The following is a 16,955-nucleotide window of genomic DNA, read 5'->3' as shown; positions in this document are numbered from 1 at the left end:
GATTACTGAGAAAACCACTGGTCATGTTTCTATTGGCTGCTCCTTCAATTCTACGAAAGGGCTCAAAATGCTTTTAAGACATTTAAATGTGACATCTCACAACAAACCAAATTTCTTAAAATGAAAACTCTTTCCTTTCCTAGCTCATGTATGTTTTATGGATTTTTTCCAGTGCTTTAGTGCACACTGAACTCACAGGGAAAATAATTCTGAAAATGAAGGGTGTTTGTAACTACAAAGGCTAAATGCTACATGACTCTGGGTTAGTACAAAGAGCAGTAAAATAGTCTGCAAATCTGTGGGGACTGTATTAGTCTGCATGCACTAATCTTGTGTGTCTGTATGTACTTTTTGGAAATGGCTCATTTAATTGGCTTGAAAAGTCCAACAATCTGTAGGATAAGCCAGCAGGTTGGAGACTCAAGGAAGAGTTGTAGTTCAATTCTGAAGGCACTCTACTGACTGAATTCTTTCTGGCTCAGGGGAGGTCAGCCTTTGTTTCATAATGACCTTCAACTTACTGGATAAGACCCAGCCACAATATGGAGAGCAATCTGCTTTAGTTAAAGTACAGAGATTAAATGTAATTCACATCCAAAATCACCTTCACAGAAACATCCAGAATAATGTCTGGCCTAATATCTGGGCACCATGGCCCAGCTAAGTTGACACATAAAATTAACTATCACAGGGACAATAACACCTACTCTTTGTAATTGCTGTGATGATCACATAAAGCAATGTCATGATGAAGATGATTTAATTCCCACAGTGCTAAAAATGTACATCAAATAGGAACTCATTGCTTAGAATGGGATTAGTGATGATTTATTGATGAGAAAAACAACAAAAATAATAATAAATGTTTCACTGCAGGATTTAAGTATGCTAAAAATTTTTTTCTAATTATAAAATCAGTAACATTCACTATAGTAATTTGAGAAATTCATGAAAAGCTTAAAGGACATGGAAATTAGTCATCATCTTATAACCAAGAGTATGCTACTTCATTTTATGTATAAAATTCCAGGCTCCATATATCAGTAAAGACACACACACACACACATATACACACTGGGATGTACAAATTTTATATAATTGATATACCCATATATGTGTGCATACGCTTTTCTATCATCATTCAGAGACTATTCACTATTAACATTTAAGTTTGATCACTAGTGATTAGAGAAACACAAATTAAAAGCACAATGAAATACCCCCTCACACCTGTTAAAAGATCATCACCCAAAAGATAATATATAACAAATGCTGCTGTGGATGTGGAGAAAAGAAAACCCTTGTATACTGTTGGTAGGATTGTAAATTATACAGCCACTATGGAAAACAGTATGGAGGATTCTCAAAAAATTAAAAATGGAACTACTGTGTGATCCAGCAATTCTACTCCTAGGAACATACCCAAAGAAAAAAAAAACACTAACTCAAAATGATATCTGCACCTCCATGTTCATAGCAGTTTTATTGACAACAGCCAAGACATGGAAACAACCTACGTGCCCATCAATAAATGAATGGATAACAAAGTTGTGGCATATATAAACAACAGAATATTATTCAGCCATTAAAAAGGTAGGGGGAAAAAAGCCTGAGGAAATTCCGTGATTTATGACAATGTGGATGGACCTTGGAGGCATTATGCAAAATGGGTTAAGTCACACAGACCAAAGAAAAATAATCTAAAAAACAAGCAAACAAACAAAAAGCCCACAACACTCATAGAGAAAGAGAACAAACCTGTGGTTAGCAGAGGTGGAGGGTGGGAGAAATGGACAGAGGTGGTCAAAAGTAAAAACTTCCAATTATAAGATAAATAAGTACTAGGGATGTAATGCACAACATGATGACTGTAGTCAGCACTGGTGTATAATATATGGGAAAGGTGTTAAGAGAGTAAACTCTAAGAGTTTTAAACACAAGGAGAATTTTTTTCTGTTCATTTCTTTATTTTCTTTTTATTGTACCTACATGAGAAGATGGATTTTAGTGGAGCCTATTGTGAGAATTATTTCGCAACACATGCAGTCAATCAAGTCATCATGCCATATGCCTTAAACTTATAGTGTTATGTGTCAATTATTTTTCAATAAAACTGCAAAAAACATTTATGTGCAGATAATACTATTCAAAAACATTTAAAATTTAAAAATTACAAAAATAAGTATTGGTTATTCAACATAATAAATTACATAACATTTTTTATTGATTTTAGAGAGAGAGAGGAAAGGGGAGAGAGACAGAAAGAGGGAGAGAGACATTTTGTTGCTCCACTTATTTACGCATTTATTGGTTGCTTCTTGTATGTGCCCTGACAGAGATGAAACCCACAACCTTGGGGTATCAGGACAATGCTCTAACCAACTAAGCTAACCAGCCAGGGCCATAAGGGACATTTTAATATAAAAATATGTGTGCATATCTTTAATTATTTTATTTGAAAATATTCCTTGGACTGAAATTATTGGATGAAAGAGGATAAACAATTCTTACAAGTTTTAAACATATTGTAAATGCTCTCTTCAAATTATTATCAACTGAAATTCCCACTACAATGTATAAGATGATCTCTTTAGGCTTATTGTTAATAACTGGGTGTTGCCATTATATTTCATGTTTCCTTATTTGGAAGGTTAAAAAATTCTCATTTAGCTAGTTTCATTTCTTTTTTATCCCAGCTTTATTGAGGTATAAATTATATATATTTAAGGTGTACCACTTGATTTGATATACATTTTGATTTTTTTTACAAAACTTTTTTTAAACATTATTTATTTTTAGACAGAGGGAAGGGAAGAAGAATGAGAGGGAGGGAAATATCAATGTGTAGTTGCCTCTCCAGCGCCCCCTACTGGGGACATGGCCCACAACCCAGGCATGTACCCTGACTGGGAATCGAACCAATGACCCTTTGGTTTGCAGGCTGGAGCTCAATCTACTGGGCCACACCAGTCAGGGCTTGTATACATTTTGAAATAATCACCACATTCAAACTAATTAACATATCCATCATTTTACAAAGTTAGCATTTTTTAGGTGGGGGAGGTGAAGATACTTAAGTTTTTACCTTCTAAGCAAATTTTAAGCATACACCATCATATTGTTAGCTATAATCACATTGTTGTACATCAGATCTCCAGAATGTACTACTCACTTTGCATAACTGAAACTTCCCTAACTGAAAAGAAATATACTGCTGAGCAATGAAAGACACCCATGTTATTACGGGTGATTGAATGGCTAATCATGTCTAAACAGTGATATGGGAAGGCCTGTTTGAAGAACTGGGGATAACTGTAATGTTACCAGATGCATTTTTCCTAGGTCTTAATCTACCTTGTAACCTGTCATCATACAGCTTAGATTGTTAAAATTAGATAGCATTTCATTTCAGTCCATTAACATGACATGACAATATTCTGATTTTCTTTCAAACTCTACTAAGCACTTTTATCTGGTATACCTTCATGGATTTTTTGCCCTAGATTTTGATAAAGGTTTAACTCAGCATAATCCATCTAGGACAGGCTTCTGTTCTTTGCCTCCCCTGCATGATTTCAACTGAAGAAAGCTTGTTCACCTTGTCTCAGCTCAAAACATTCAACTGATGACTAAATATTGCCATGCACATGGCTCAATATCACAGTAAAATAAGGAAATACAAAACAGTGCCAAGCACGGTAATCTCCCAGACTTATTTCTTCTTGTTGAGTTTAACTAAACTATTCCATAATATTATTGCCTCTACGTCTATTCTGTGTGACCAAGCAGCCTGCAGGGGCCTTGAAGTGACACTAGCCCCTCTCACAAGTGAATACCCTAGAAAACAGCCCAGCTCATGCTATGACTCCCACAACCACCCGTGTGCTAAGTACTCTCCCCAGCCTCCCAGGACCATCTCCTTGTGTGCTCATTAGATAAGATCTCCTAGGAAGCTTACCAAAATCCCCCTGTTTATGGTTTGAATCGACCAATCTGGCTTTCTAAGTTTTTTTAAAAGATTTTATTTATTCATTTTTAGAGAGAGGGGAAAGGAGGGAGAAAGAGAAGGAGAGAAACATCGATGTGAGAGAGAGAGACATCAATAGGTTGCCTCTCAAAAGTACCCCAACCTGGGATCAGGCCCACAATGCAGGTATGTGCCCTGACCAGGAATTGAACCGGCAACTTTATACATTGTGGGAGGATGCTCAATCAACTGAGACACACCAGCCAGGGCTCCATCAATCTGGCTTTAGCCTGGGAACCCCAAAGCATTCTATCCAAAGACCCTAATAAAGGCATGTCTCCAGGTCCTTCCTTCCTCTCTGCCTGCACCCTGCTTACTCTCCCCTTGTTGTCCATAGAGGCCTCTAGAGTGCACTCTCCAGGACCTGGGACAAGGAACTTCTCTATTTCACTTTCCCTTGCAATCTTTTGGGGCACTCTGACTCACTACCATCTGACACTTCCAGGGCTACTTAACAAATGTTAATTTAACAAAGTCAACACACTTCTAAATTTCCATCTTAATATTTTCCTATTCACCAAGATACAAACTTTGTTATATTTTGGAATCAATCCTCTCTTTCTCTTTCTCAAGACAATTATCTAATAGTAGTTTCTAAAATGTTTTCCATGTTCAGTGGTATTTCTGTAATCACATCACTAATATAAAAGACATTGCTCTCTTCACTTCAAACACCATTTACTCTTGCAGTGGCCTACCTGGCTCCAACTGCTTTTCCATCTCGAAGCCTAAACATTTTAATATTGCCTAAATACCACTCTTTTTTTAACTTTATTTTTTTTAATTTTATATTTATTTTTAGAGAGGGAAAGGAGGGAAAAAGAGAGAGAGAGAAACATCAATGTGCGGTTGCTGGGGGCCATGGCCCGCAACCCAGGCATGTGCCCTGACTGGGAATCGAACCTGCGATGCTTTGGTTTGCAGCCTGTGCTCAATCCACTGAGCTATGCCAGCCAGGGCTAAATACCACTCTTAATCCATGTACTCTGTGATGGGTAATTGTATGTGTCAATTTGACTGGGCTATGGTATCCAGTTGTTTGGTTAAACACCAGTGTAGATGCTCCTGTGAAAGTATTTTTTTAATGTGATGAACACTTACATTGATAGACTTTGAATAAAGAAGATTACCCTGCATGACGTGGGTGAGCCCCCTCCACTCAGCTGGAGGCCCTCAGAGCAAAACTAAGGTTATCTGAAAAAGAAGCAATTCTGCATTAAGACTGTACTATGGAAAACATGCCTGAACTTTCAGCCTGCCTGGTATGGAACCTGGACACGATCCTACAACAGCAACTCATACGTAATTTTCTACTCTGCTCACTTGCCCTACAGATATTGGAATTGCCCATCTCCACAATCATGTAAGCTAATTCTTTAAAATATCTCTCTTTATAATATATTGCATTACATTACATTATAATATTATGGTGGTATCTGTTTCTCAGAGGAATCTGGCTAAACAGAAATTTATTTAATAAAGATTTCTTCTTTGGGATACCTTTGCCTCCACGACTGTACTCCTGTTGACCTACTCTTCTTTACTGCCCTCTTAAGTCCCTGTTGCTACTCACAAATAAGAAAACTCATTCTCCCGGAAACCTGCCCTGTCTATTCCCACACTCTACTATGTCATTTCCCCTTTAATTTCTAATAAAAATATAAGGTGTTTAATAATATGCAAATGACATTTTATAATATAAGGAGGGGAACCAATATCATTTACTTTCTTTTGCATGAGGAAGGCTGTTATCACATCCAATGTTGATGAAAAGCATATTATACTGTTAAAATAATACACTCATTAATATTTCATCAGAAATGTACTGCTGTTTTTTGTTTAATAACAGAAATATATATGTGAAGTTTTTCACTTGTGAAAGAGTAGGCAGTCTTCAAGGTGAAGGATCATAATCTATTAATGTTTATAGCAAATCCAATCCAGATATTAAATTACATAAATTTAATACTGAAATAATATAATAAAATTCTGACAAATATATACAACTCACATTTGTATTATGAATGTAAAATATCTACTCATAAACCAGTTTATGAATACCAGTCATGAAACTGTCCATAATAATAAATTTACCTGGGTCTTCCTCATCAAGCTTTTGGTATATTTCTGACATTGTTTTCCAGAGAACAGGTACTATAGCTTGACTCTGAATTTGCTCTTGATCTTGATCTCGTCCTAGAACTGAATCACTGTCAGAATCATCATCTTGACTGCTTTTAATGGAAAATACAAGTTTACCTACGACACATAAGTACAAGATGTTAGATCAGTCAGGGATTTGTTTTCTAAAATGAAAGATAGGTTTCAGATATTAAAGTTGCTCTAGCTGAAACTAATAAATGCAAAGTCAAACACAAATTCTAGATTTTAGTATCAGAATTCAATCTAATTTTGGTACAGAACTATTCAGTGGGAAGTTCAAGAAAACTTTTTCAAAATCTCCATTGAAATGATAATTTTTGAAGAGCTTTCTTATGATAATTAAGAAAACATGACAAACAATAGAACCGTGTCAGCTTTCAGAAAACTAAATGAAAGGAAGGAAGATGGCATCAGGGTAGGAGGGAGCAGATTCCACTTTCTTCTACACACGAGAGGAAATCCTAGCAGGTCTACTGAGTAAAAGAGCAAACAACAAGCAGTACCTCAACATATGAAAATAAGAGACCAAAAGTAGCAGAACCGAAAAACCAGAGGGGCTGCAGCCCCAGGCCCGGCACCTGCTGCCAGGTTTGCCACAGAGTCCTTGGGAGAGAGCCGGGGCAACTCCTCCCTCCCCATCCAAACAAGGTCTGAGTGGCACCAGGTGAAACCCCGTTGCTAGCAAACACACAAGGACTGTGAGTACCCTCAGAGTCTGTGGGCACCGGCAGAGTTGAGAGTCATGCTGTGGGCCCTGACCCCCATAGTCACTGGTCTGGCTAAAGAATTGGGCTATGGGAGAGGCCAGGCCACTGTATAACATGGTAGGCTTGAGGAGGAAGAATTTCTCAAAAAGAAAAAGTGAAAAGACAGACACTGGGGAATTCTCCTGCAGCAATCACTCTGGCCTCCCTGCCACTCAGCAGTGACCCCGAGGTTGCCTGGAAGGTTATGCTTGTGTGGAAGACCCAGCACACCCCCATAGCACTGGGAAGGGTGAGGCAGCCTGGCCAGTGCACCCCCACACCACAGCCCACAGTGGTAACCCTGGGGAAAGGCCTTGATCCCAAACCCAAGGTGCAGGGGAGAGGTGCCAGGATAGTTCCCCTGACAATGCAGACAGTGCGCAAGGCTGACTGAGTACAGACTGGGAAGGAAGAAAAGCCATACCAATCACCCTTCAGCCTCCTGCAGCCAGCAAGACCAGAAAAACCGGTATGGCCACTTTGAAACCAAGAGACTTTTTAATTTTATTCTATTTTAAATTTTGTAATAATTTTTTATTTTTTAATTTTTATTATTTTTTTCTCTTTCAATTCCTTTTTCCTCTCTTTCCTTCTTTCTTGTTTTATACCTTCTTCCTTTCTTTCCTCCAATTTTATCTCTTTTTCCTTCTTTCATCTGCCTTTTTTTTTAACTACCTACAAGTGAGAACAAGAAAAAAAAAAAAGAACAAAAAAACCCTGGAACTGTAAAAAGACCAGAGTTGGACCCAAAGAAGGGCCATCACAACAGCTGCGACACTGAGACAAATTTCACTCTCCAATTACAAAGAAATGCAAGTTCTCACATATCTGTATTATTATTATTTTTTGCAGTATTTTTACATCTTTTATTTTAATAGTATTTTTGCATTCCTCTTCTTTCTGTATAGTCTGCTTTGCTAGACTGGTTATATTGTATCATTTGACAGGTTTCCTCTGATGTCTTTCATAGTGTATTGCTAATTTACTGTCCTTCACTTCACTTGTGTCCCATCAGCACACTACTCAAGGTCCTATACTTCCTATTCTTGTTATCCAGATCACATTGATTCTGTCATATGATTGTTGTTCTAATATTACTGTAAATAACAGCTGTTCCATACAATTGTAAACACTTAAAACATCCCTCCCAGATCTTAGCTCACTTCACAGTTTCCTGAACTCTATTACCGTAGTGGTTAACTCTATTCTTTCATACACTACACCTATTGACTATCCTTCACTCTCACCTTACCTCAGAATCTGACCTCCCAGAACCTCACTGCTTTCTGGATCCAACACACAATCCTTCTTTCCCAAACAAGAGTCTTATCTTCTTTCTACCCTTTCTAAAAAATCGGTTAGTTGGGTGGAAGATCACGGTTAACACTATACATAGCCAAAGGATCTCCTATCTCTTCTCTACTGGCTGCTACTGTAAATACCATAGAACACTCCATTGCTGTCTTAAACCATTTTGCCTTCCCCCTCCAAATGATCCCAAAAAAGAGAAGTTGGAAGCAATGAACACCAGGGTACCCACTGGAAGAAGAAACCCAACAACAAAGATAACAAACACATAACAACAGAAGAAGATTAAGGAGGGAGTGGAAACCATACAAACCTCAATCTAGGACCTATCCAGAAATACAAATAAACACTGGAGATACTACCCACTACAAACAACTGAACAAGAGCAGGAGAGAATCCTCAAAACCTTATACACACGGAAGAACCAGCTTCAACACACCCTGCCTCACCAGCACAACAAAATACAAGAGGTGGTGGACAGAGTGACCCCCATTTAACCAGCTGGTGGGAAGGACCCACCAAAGAAAGACCCAACAACAGTCAAAACCCAAAGAAAAACACAGAGCCGACTTCAATGACAGCCCAAGACTAGTGAGCTTGGGAGATCAAGGAGACTGTACCACTGAATCTCACAGGTATTCTACCACATAAGTTCACACCATAAACCCAGGGAGCCAGAACAGACCAATTGAAGAAGCTCAAGCTAACAAGAAGAGTCTCAAAACAATGGGAAGACAAAGAAACATTCCCCAAATGAAAGGAAAGGAGGAAGCCTCAGAAAGAATGTTAAATAAAATAGAGGCAATTCAACTATCAGATACTGAGTTCAAAGCAATGGTTATCAGGAAGCTCAATGAGCTCAAAATGAGCTACCAGAAACTACAGGGAACCTACAATGAATTCACTGCAAACTATATCAACATGAAAAAGGAAATCGAAATTATCAACAAGGGTCAAGAGGAAATGAAGAATACAATTTCTGAATTGAACACAGCAGAAGGAATGAAAAGCAGGACTGATGAAGCAGAAGATCGGATCAGCAAGCTAGAGGACAAAGTAGAAAAAAACACCAAGAAAGAGCAAAAAAAGGAAAAGAGGCTCAGGAAAAATGAAGACAGATTAAGAGAAATGCAAGACAATATGAAACATAATAATATCCATATAATAGGGATGCCAGAAGGAGAAGAAGAAGAGCAAGGGATAGGAAACCTATTTGAAAAAGTAATGATGGAAAACTTCCCTAATTTTATGAGAGAAAAAGCCACACAAATCCAGGAAACACAGAGAGTCCCAATCAAGAGGAACCCAAAGGGGCCCACTTCAAGACATATCATAATTAAAATGGCAAAATATTAAGACAAAGAGAGACTCTTAAAAGCAGCAAGGGAGAAACAGAAAGTAAGCCCCAATAAGGCTAGCAGCTGACTTCTCAATGGAAACGCTCCAAGCCAGAAGAGAATGGCAAGAGATATTCCAAGTTATGAGAATCAGAGGTGTGCAACCAAGGCTACTTTACCTAGCAAGGCTCTCAATCAACATAGACGGCCAAATAAGGAGCTTCCCAGACAAAAGAAGTCTAAAAGAATACACCTCCACCAAACCAGCTCTGCAAGAGATGCTAAAGGTTCTGATTTAAGGAAAGGAAGGAAAAGAGAGAGAGACAGAGAGAGAGGAACACAGGTATGAAAATGGCAATGAATAAGTACCTATCAATAATAACCTTAAATGTAAATGGATTAAATGCTCCAATCAAAAGACATAGAATAGCTGAATGGATAAGAAAACATGACCCACATATATGCTGCCTACAAGAGACCCACCTCAGGATAAAAGACCTGCACAGGCTGAAAATAAAGGGCTGGAAACATTTTTTCCAAGCAAATCAACAGGAAAAAAAAAAAGCCAGGGTAGCAATACTCATATCTTACAAAATAGACTTCCAAAAAAGGTCCATTAAGTGAGACCTAGAAGGTCACTTCATAATACTCAAGGGAAGAATCCACCAAGAAAACATAAATATTGTAAATATATATGCATCCAACATAGGAGCACCCAAATACATAAAGAAAATCTTAGAAGACTTCAAGAAAGATATTGACAGCAACACAATTATAGTAGGGGATTTTAACACCCCACTGTTAAAAATGGATAGATCTTCCAAACAAAATATCAACAAAGGTATTGTAGCATTGAACAATGCCCTAGATGAAATGAGCTTAACTGATATACATATAGAGCCCTTCATCTCAAAGAAGCAAAATACACATTCTTTTCAAATGCACATGGAACATTTTCAAAGATAGACCACATGATAGGACACAAAACAAGCCTCAACAAATTCAAGAAAATTGAAATCATACCAAGCATTTTCTCTGACCACAAGGGACTGAAACTAGAAACGAACCCCAAGGGAAGATACCCAAAACACTTAAAATCATGGAGATTGAATAGCATGTTATTAAACAATGAATGGGTCAAGAATGCTATTAGGGAAGAAATCAAAAGTTTTCTGAAAACAAATGAAAACGAACTCACAACAACCCAAAACTTATGGGACACAGCCAAGGCAGTCCTGAGAGGGAAGTTCATAGCGATACAGGCCCACCTAAAAAGGTTAGAAACATCCCAAACAAACAACCTAACCCTATGTCTACAAGAATTCGAGGAACAACAACAAAGGCAGCCCAGAGCAAGCAGAAGGAAGGAAATAACCAAGATCAGAGCAGAATTAAATGACATAGAGACTAAGAGCACAATTACAAGGATCAATGAATCCAGGAGCTGCTTCTTTGAAAACATAAACAAAATCAACAAGCCTTTAAGCAGGCTTATGAAGAAAAAAAGAGAGAGGATCCAAACAAGCACAATCAGAAATGAAAGAGGAGAGATTACAACAGATACCACAGAAATACAAAGGACTGTAAGAAATTACTATGAAGAACTATATGCCAAGAAATTTGAAAACTTAGGTGAAATGGAAATATTTCTAGAAACATATAATCTCTGAAAAGAAGAATAAAGAAAAAACAGAAAGCCTGAACAGATCAATAACAACAGACTAAATTTAAGCAGTAATCAAGAAACTCCTGACACACAAAAGTCCGGGTCTGGGTGGTTTCACAGGAGAATTCTACAAAGCATTGAAGGAAGAGCTAACCCTTATCCTTCACAGACTATTCCAAAAAATTCAAAATGATGGAAGACTCCCAAATTCTTTTTATGAAGCCAGCATCAGCCTAATCCTATAACCAGATAAAGACACAACAAAGAAAGAAAACTTCGGGCCAATATCGCTGATGAATTATAGATGCTAAAATCCTCAACAAAATATTGGCAAACTGCATCCAACAATACATTAAAAAGATCATACACCATGACCAAGTGGTATTCACCCCAGGGATGCAAGGATGGTACAATATTAGCAAATCAGTAAATGCAATACATCACATACACAAAAGCAAAGACAGAAATCACATGATCATATCAATAGGTGAGGGAAAAGCATTTGATAAGGTACAGCACTGGTTTGTGATAAAAACACTCAGCAAAGTGGGAATAGAGGGAGCTTTCCTCAACATACTGAAGGCCACATATGGGAGACCTAGAGCCAACATCATACTCAATGGGCAAAAACTAAAATCTTTTCCACTAAGATCAGGAACAAGACAAGGCTGTCCACTTTCACCACTTCTATTCAATATAGTATTGGAATTTTTAGCTACAGCAATCAGACAAGAAAAGGAAATAAAAGGCATCCAAATCGGAAAGGAGGAAACAAAACTGTCATTGCTTGCAGATGACATGATAGTGTACATAGAAAATCCTATGGACTCCACCAAAAAACTGCTCGACCTAATAAACGAATTTGGCAAAACAGCAAGATACAGAGTCAATATCCAGAAATCAAAGGTATTTTTGTATACCAACAATGAAACAGCAGAAGTGGGAATCAAGAAAAAATCCCATTTGATATAGCAAAAACAAAAATAAAATACCTAGGAATAAATATAACCAAAGAGGTAAAAGACTTGTATTCAGAAAACTACCCAACACTGAAGAAAGAAATCAAGGCAGACACAAACAAATGGAAACATATACTATGTTCATGGATCAGAAGAATTAACATCATCAATATGTCCATATCTCCCAAAGCAATTTACACATTCAATGCAATACCTATTAAATTACCAATGGCACATTTCACAGACATAGAACAAACACTTCAAAAATTTATATGGAACCATAAATGATCCTGAATAGATGCTGAAATTTTGAGAAAGAAAAGTAATGTAGGAATGATCACAATACCAGACCAAACTGTATTACAAGGCCACTGTAATCAAAACAGCCTGGTACTGGCATAAAAACCGGCACATAGGCCAATGGAACAGAACAGAGTGCCCAGAAATAAACCCAAGTCTCTATGGTCAATTAATATTTGACAAAGGGGGCAGCAACATAAAATGGGGTAACAATAGCCTCTTCCACAAATAGTGTTGGGAAAACTGGACAGCTACATCCAAAAAAATGAAACTCGAACACCAACTTACACGTTACACAAAAATAAAGTCAAGGTGGATAAAAGATTTAAATATAAGCCATTACACTATTGAAGTCTTAGAGGAGAACATAGGCAAGAAAATCTGATATTTCACGCAGCAACATTTTTACTGGTATGTCCCCCAGAGCAAGGGAGATAAAGGAAAGAATAAACAAATGGGATCTCATCAAAATGAAAAGCTTCTGCACAGCTAAAGAAAACAGTATTAAAATTAAAAGAGAACCAACTGTATGGGAAAACATATTTGCCAATGATACCTCAGACAAGGGTGTAATATCCAAAATATGTAAAGAACTTACACGACTCCACTCTAAGAAGACAAGTAACCCAATTAAAAAATGGGCAAGGGATTTGAACAGACACTTCTCCAAGGAGGACATACAGAGGATCCAGAGACATTCGAAAAGATGCTCAATATCGCTAGCTCTCAGAGAGATGCAAATTAAAACCACAATGAGATACTGTTTCACACCAGTCAGAATGGACATTATAAACAAAGCAACAAACAGCAAGTGTTGGAGAGGTTGTAGAGAAAAAGGGACCCTAGTGCACTGTTGGTGGGATTGCAGACTGGTACAACCACTATGGAAAACAGTATGGAATTTTCTCAGAAAACTAAAAATGGATCTGCCTTTTGACCCAGCAAATCTACTGCTAGGATTATATCCTAAGAACCCTGAACCACCAATCCAAAAGAACCTATGCACCCCAATGTTCATAGCAGCACAATTTACAATAGCCAAGTGCTGGAAGCAACCTAGGTGCCCATCAGTAAATGAATGGATCAAAAAACTACAGTACATTGACACAATGGAATTCTATGCAGCAGAAAGAAAGAAGGAGCTCCTACCTTTTGCCATAGCATGGGTGGAACTGGAAAGCATTATGCTAAGCAAAATAAGCCAGGCAGTGAAAGACAAATACCACATGATCTCACCTTTAATGGGAACCTAATCAACAAAACAAAGAAACAAACAAAATATAACCAAAGACACTGAAATAGAGAACAGGCTGACAGTGACCAGAGGGAAGAGGAAGGGAATTTCAGGGGGAAAGGGGAAGGGTTTGAAGGAACTAGTATAAAGGACGCATGGACAAAATCTAGGGGCAGGTGGAAATGGGAGGGAGGTGGGGAGGGCTGGGTAGGTGGGCTGGGATGGGAGTAAAACATAGAAAATTGTACTAGAACAACAATTAAAATAAAAAATTTTAAAAAAGAAAAGAAAACTAAATGAATGGAGAGGGGTTCAACATACAAACACCAATCAGTGGAACATATCACATTAGCAGAGGGAAGGAAAAAAAACCATATGATCATCTTGATTGACGAAGAAAAAGTATTTGATGAAATTCAACAGCCTTTCATGATTAAAAAAATAAAGAACTAGGAGAGAACTTCTCCAAAATGATAAAGACCATATGTGAGAAACCTACAGCTAACATTATACTCAATGGTGAAAAACTGAAAACATTTTAAGATTGGTACAAGGATGTCCGGTTTTGTCATTTCTATCCAACATAGTAATGGAATTTCTAACCAGAGCAATTATGTGAGATACAGCAGTAAAGACGTCTAAATTGGAAGGGAAAAAGTAAAATCATCTCTGTGTGCAGATGATATAATCTTATACATAGAAAATTTTAATGACTCTATACAAAAAAGTGAGAATTAGTAGATACATTCAGAAGTAGAATATGCTAGATATAAAATCAACACACAAAACAAGTTAAATTCCTATATATTATCAATATACAATTTGAAAGGAAACTAAGAAAACAATTCTGATAAATAAAATTGTTATTTAGATAAACCTGCATATATTAAACAATAGGTGTGCACAGGACAAAAAAAAACTAATCAATACTTCAAATACTAAGAAAAACTCTCAAGAATTAAAAGTACACATTTTCTACTGTTTCTCATTTCAGTCCATTTATTTACTCAGAATATTTTTCTTCCTCCAACATTATTACATTTTTATTACTCATTCACAAAGAGAAACTGGACAAGCATTTTAAAACAATTCAAAAGCCCTATAAGAGTGTAACAAGACCACATATTACAGACCAAAATGAGAAATTAAATATGTATCTTTAAAAAAAGGCAATGGATGATGAGAACTATGGAAGTAATTACAGGTCTATTTAGTAGTCTAGGTTTTCATTGAAAGGATACTTAATGCATATTAGTCAGAATTAATCACTAATTTTTACTTACTGTTTCTTGAGAAAAACATGTTTCTTGGCAATGGAATTATAACTTTATTTCTAAAAATTACATTTTAAAATTTCATCTTTATCTTTGGTTATTAATTAGTTACAGTAGAAGACACAAGTAGTCAAACGAACCAACAATGAACCGCCAAACCAAATGCAGTAAATACTATGAGAAGAATATGTGTCTCAAAAGATGATAATTCTTCCACAGTATATGTATATGCGATTACTTTGTTCCCTATACTCCTCTGTTCTGATCCAAAAGGGGAGGAGAGTAAAGAAAAGCTCAATTGTTGGTGCTTGAGTTTATCAGAGTGACAGGAAAATTATTAGAGGGTTTTGGAAACACTATATGTACAACAAAAATAATAGTAGTGAACAAAAGCAGCTATCTAAGATTTAATGAAGATTCTCAGTTTGTCTGAAGAGAGAGTTACAAAAAATTCTAATAGGAATAATAATTAGAGCAATTATACTTTCAATAGCATAAGCTTGTATTTTGACAAATGGAGTTTTTTATCTGCCAAATACTCTAAATGGCTGTTTTTTTTCAAAATGCTGTTTTAACAATCAATAAAATAAACATTTTCAATATACAGGCCATTTTCTAAAATTAGGAATCATTTTTCTCTAATTTCACATTATCTTGCAAAATGTGAATATAAAGACTCAAGTTTATGGAATGAGCAAAGCTATTTTATATTAATGGGTTTTTTTGGCAAATAATGAAAAACCACTTATTGAATGCTCACTCTATGTTCAGCATATGCTAAATGACTCTCATTCATTACCTATTTAAGTCCTTTCATACACATGAGTTAATTAGTGATTAGACTTATTTTAAAGCTGAGCAACTTGGGCTGTAGAGAAGAAGGTTAGTAACTCACTCCAGGTCACACAGGTCATTAGTGGCAAAGGCATATATATTTCCCTGACATAGAGTATGGGAAATGGTACATTAAGTCATGTCTAAATATCACCAAATGTACCAGAGAATAAACAGATTTCTGACTGGCAAAATAGCAAAATCACTCACATGCTTCTGAAACATTTAATTTGATCTAAAGCAATAGGTCTTGGATACTGCTCAGTGATCACCTAAACTATTTTATCCCTTAGAAAACCTCCTAAAATAAGTTTCCATGGAAACAGTTAAACTTGACAAAGTTTTGACCTCTTTGCACTTGGGTCCTTCACACTCACCCTGGTCCTTGCACTGGCTTCATGCTTCACCACTGCCTATAGCTAATAAGGCACACTGTTAAGGAAAACATCTGTAGGGCTAAGCTTTTATCAACTTGTGAATATCTTGGAGGAACATCCATTGCATCAAAAAGATTTTTTTCATAAGTATTTGGACCATGCACATTATATTACACATGGTCAAATGAATTTCCATTGTTTTGTTTCTCTAATATCCTACCCTACAAAATCTGAGTAGCAAGACTAAAGATGAAAGTCTAACCCCATCTTACCTCTATCTTTTTTATTTCTTTAACCTTAAATCTAATTTTATGTTGTTTTATTTCCCCTTCAAAGGCAAAGTAGAAAAATAAAATTATGTTCAGGGATGTCCAACCTACGGCCTGCGGGCCCTATGTGGCTCAGGACGGCTATGAATGTGGCCCAACACAAAATTGTAAATTTACTTAAAACATTATGAGATTCTTTTGTGATTATGTGCCATAATGTATTTAATGTGTGGCCCAAGACAACTCTTCTTCTTCCAGTGTGGCCCAGAGACACCAAAAGTTGGACACCCCTGATTGTAAATGATAAAGAACAGAGATTAAAAAAAATACAAAACAAAAACAAAACCAGTGCTGTGGCCACATCTGTCTTTATTCTGTGTATAATACAGCTCATCTCCTATTTTTTTAAACTCCTAACTTTTATGATAAAATGTACACAACTGACCCTTGAACAACACAGG

General features: G+C 36.8%; 1 protein-coding gene across 1 annotated transcript in view; it reads right to left on the bottom strand.

Annotated features, from left to right (window-relative positions):
- Window positions 1-16,955, bottom strand: part of CFAP47 (cilia and flagella associated protein 47) — a 333,438-nt gene that overhangs the window by 82,523 nt on the left and 233,960 nt on the right. Inside the window, 1 exon segment of the mRNA XM_045860609.1 lies at window positions 6,122-6,286. Coding sequence (XP_045716565.1) covers window positions 6,122-6,286 — 165 coding nt within the window.

This window comes from Phyllostomus hastatus, unplaced genomic scaffold (assembly GCF_019186645.2).
Source record: "Phyllostomus hastatus isolate PE091 unplaced genomic scaffold, TTU_PhHast_1.1 phas_scaffold_200, whole genome shotgun sequence".
Taxonomy (NCBI): domain Eukaryota; kingdom Metazoa; phylum Chordata; class Mammalia; order Chiroptera; family Phyllostomidae; genus Phyllostomus; species Phyllostomus hastatus.
This window is presented reverse-complemented; position numbering and strand designations above follow the sequence as displayed.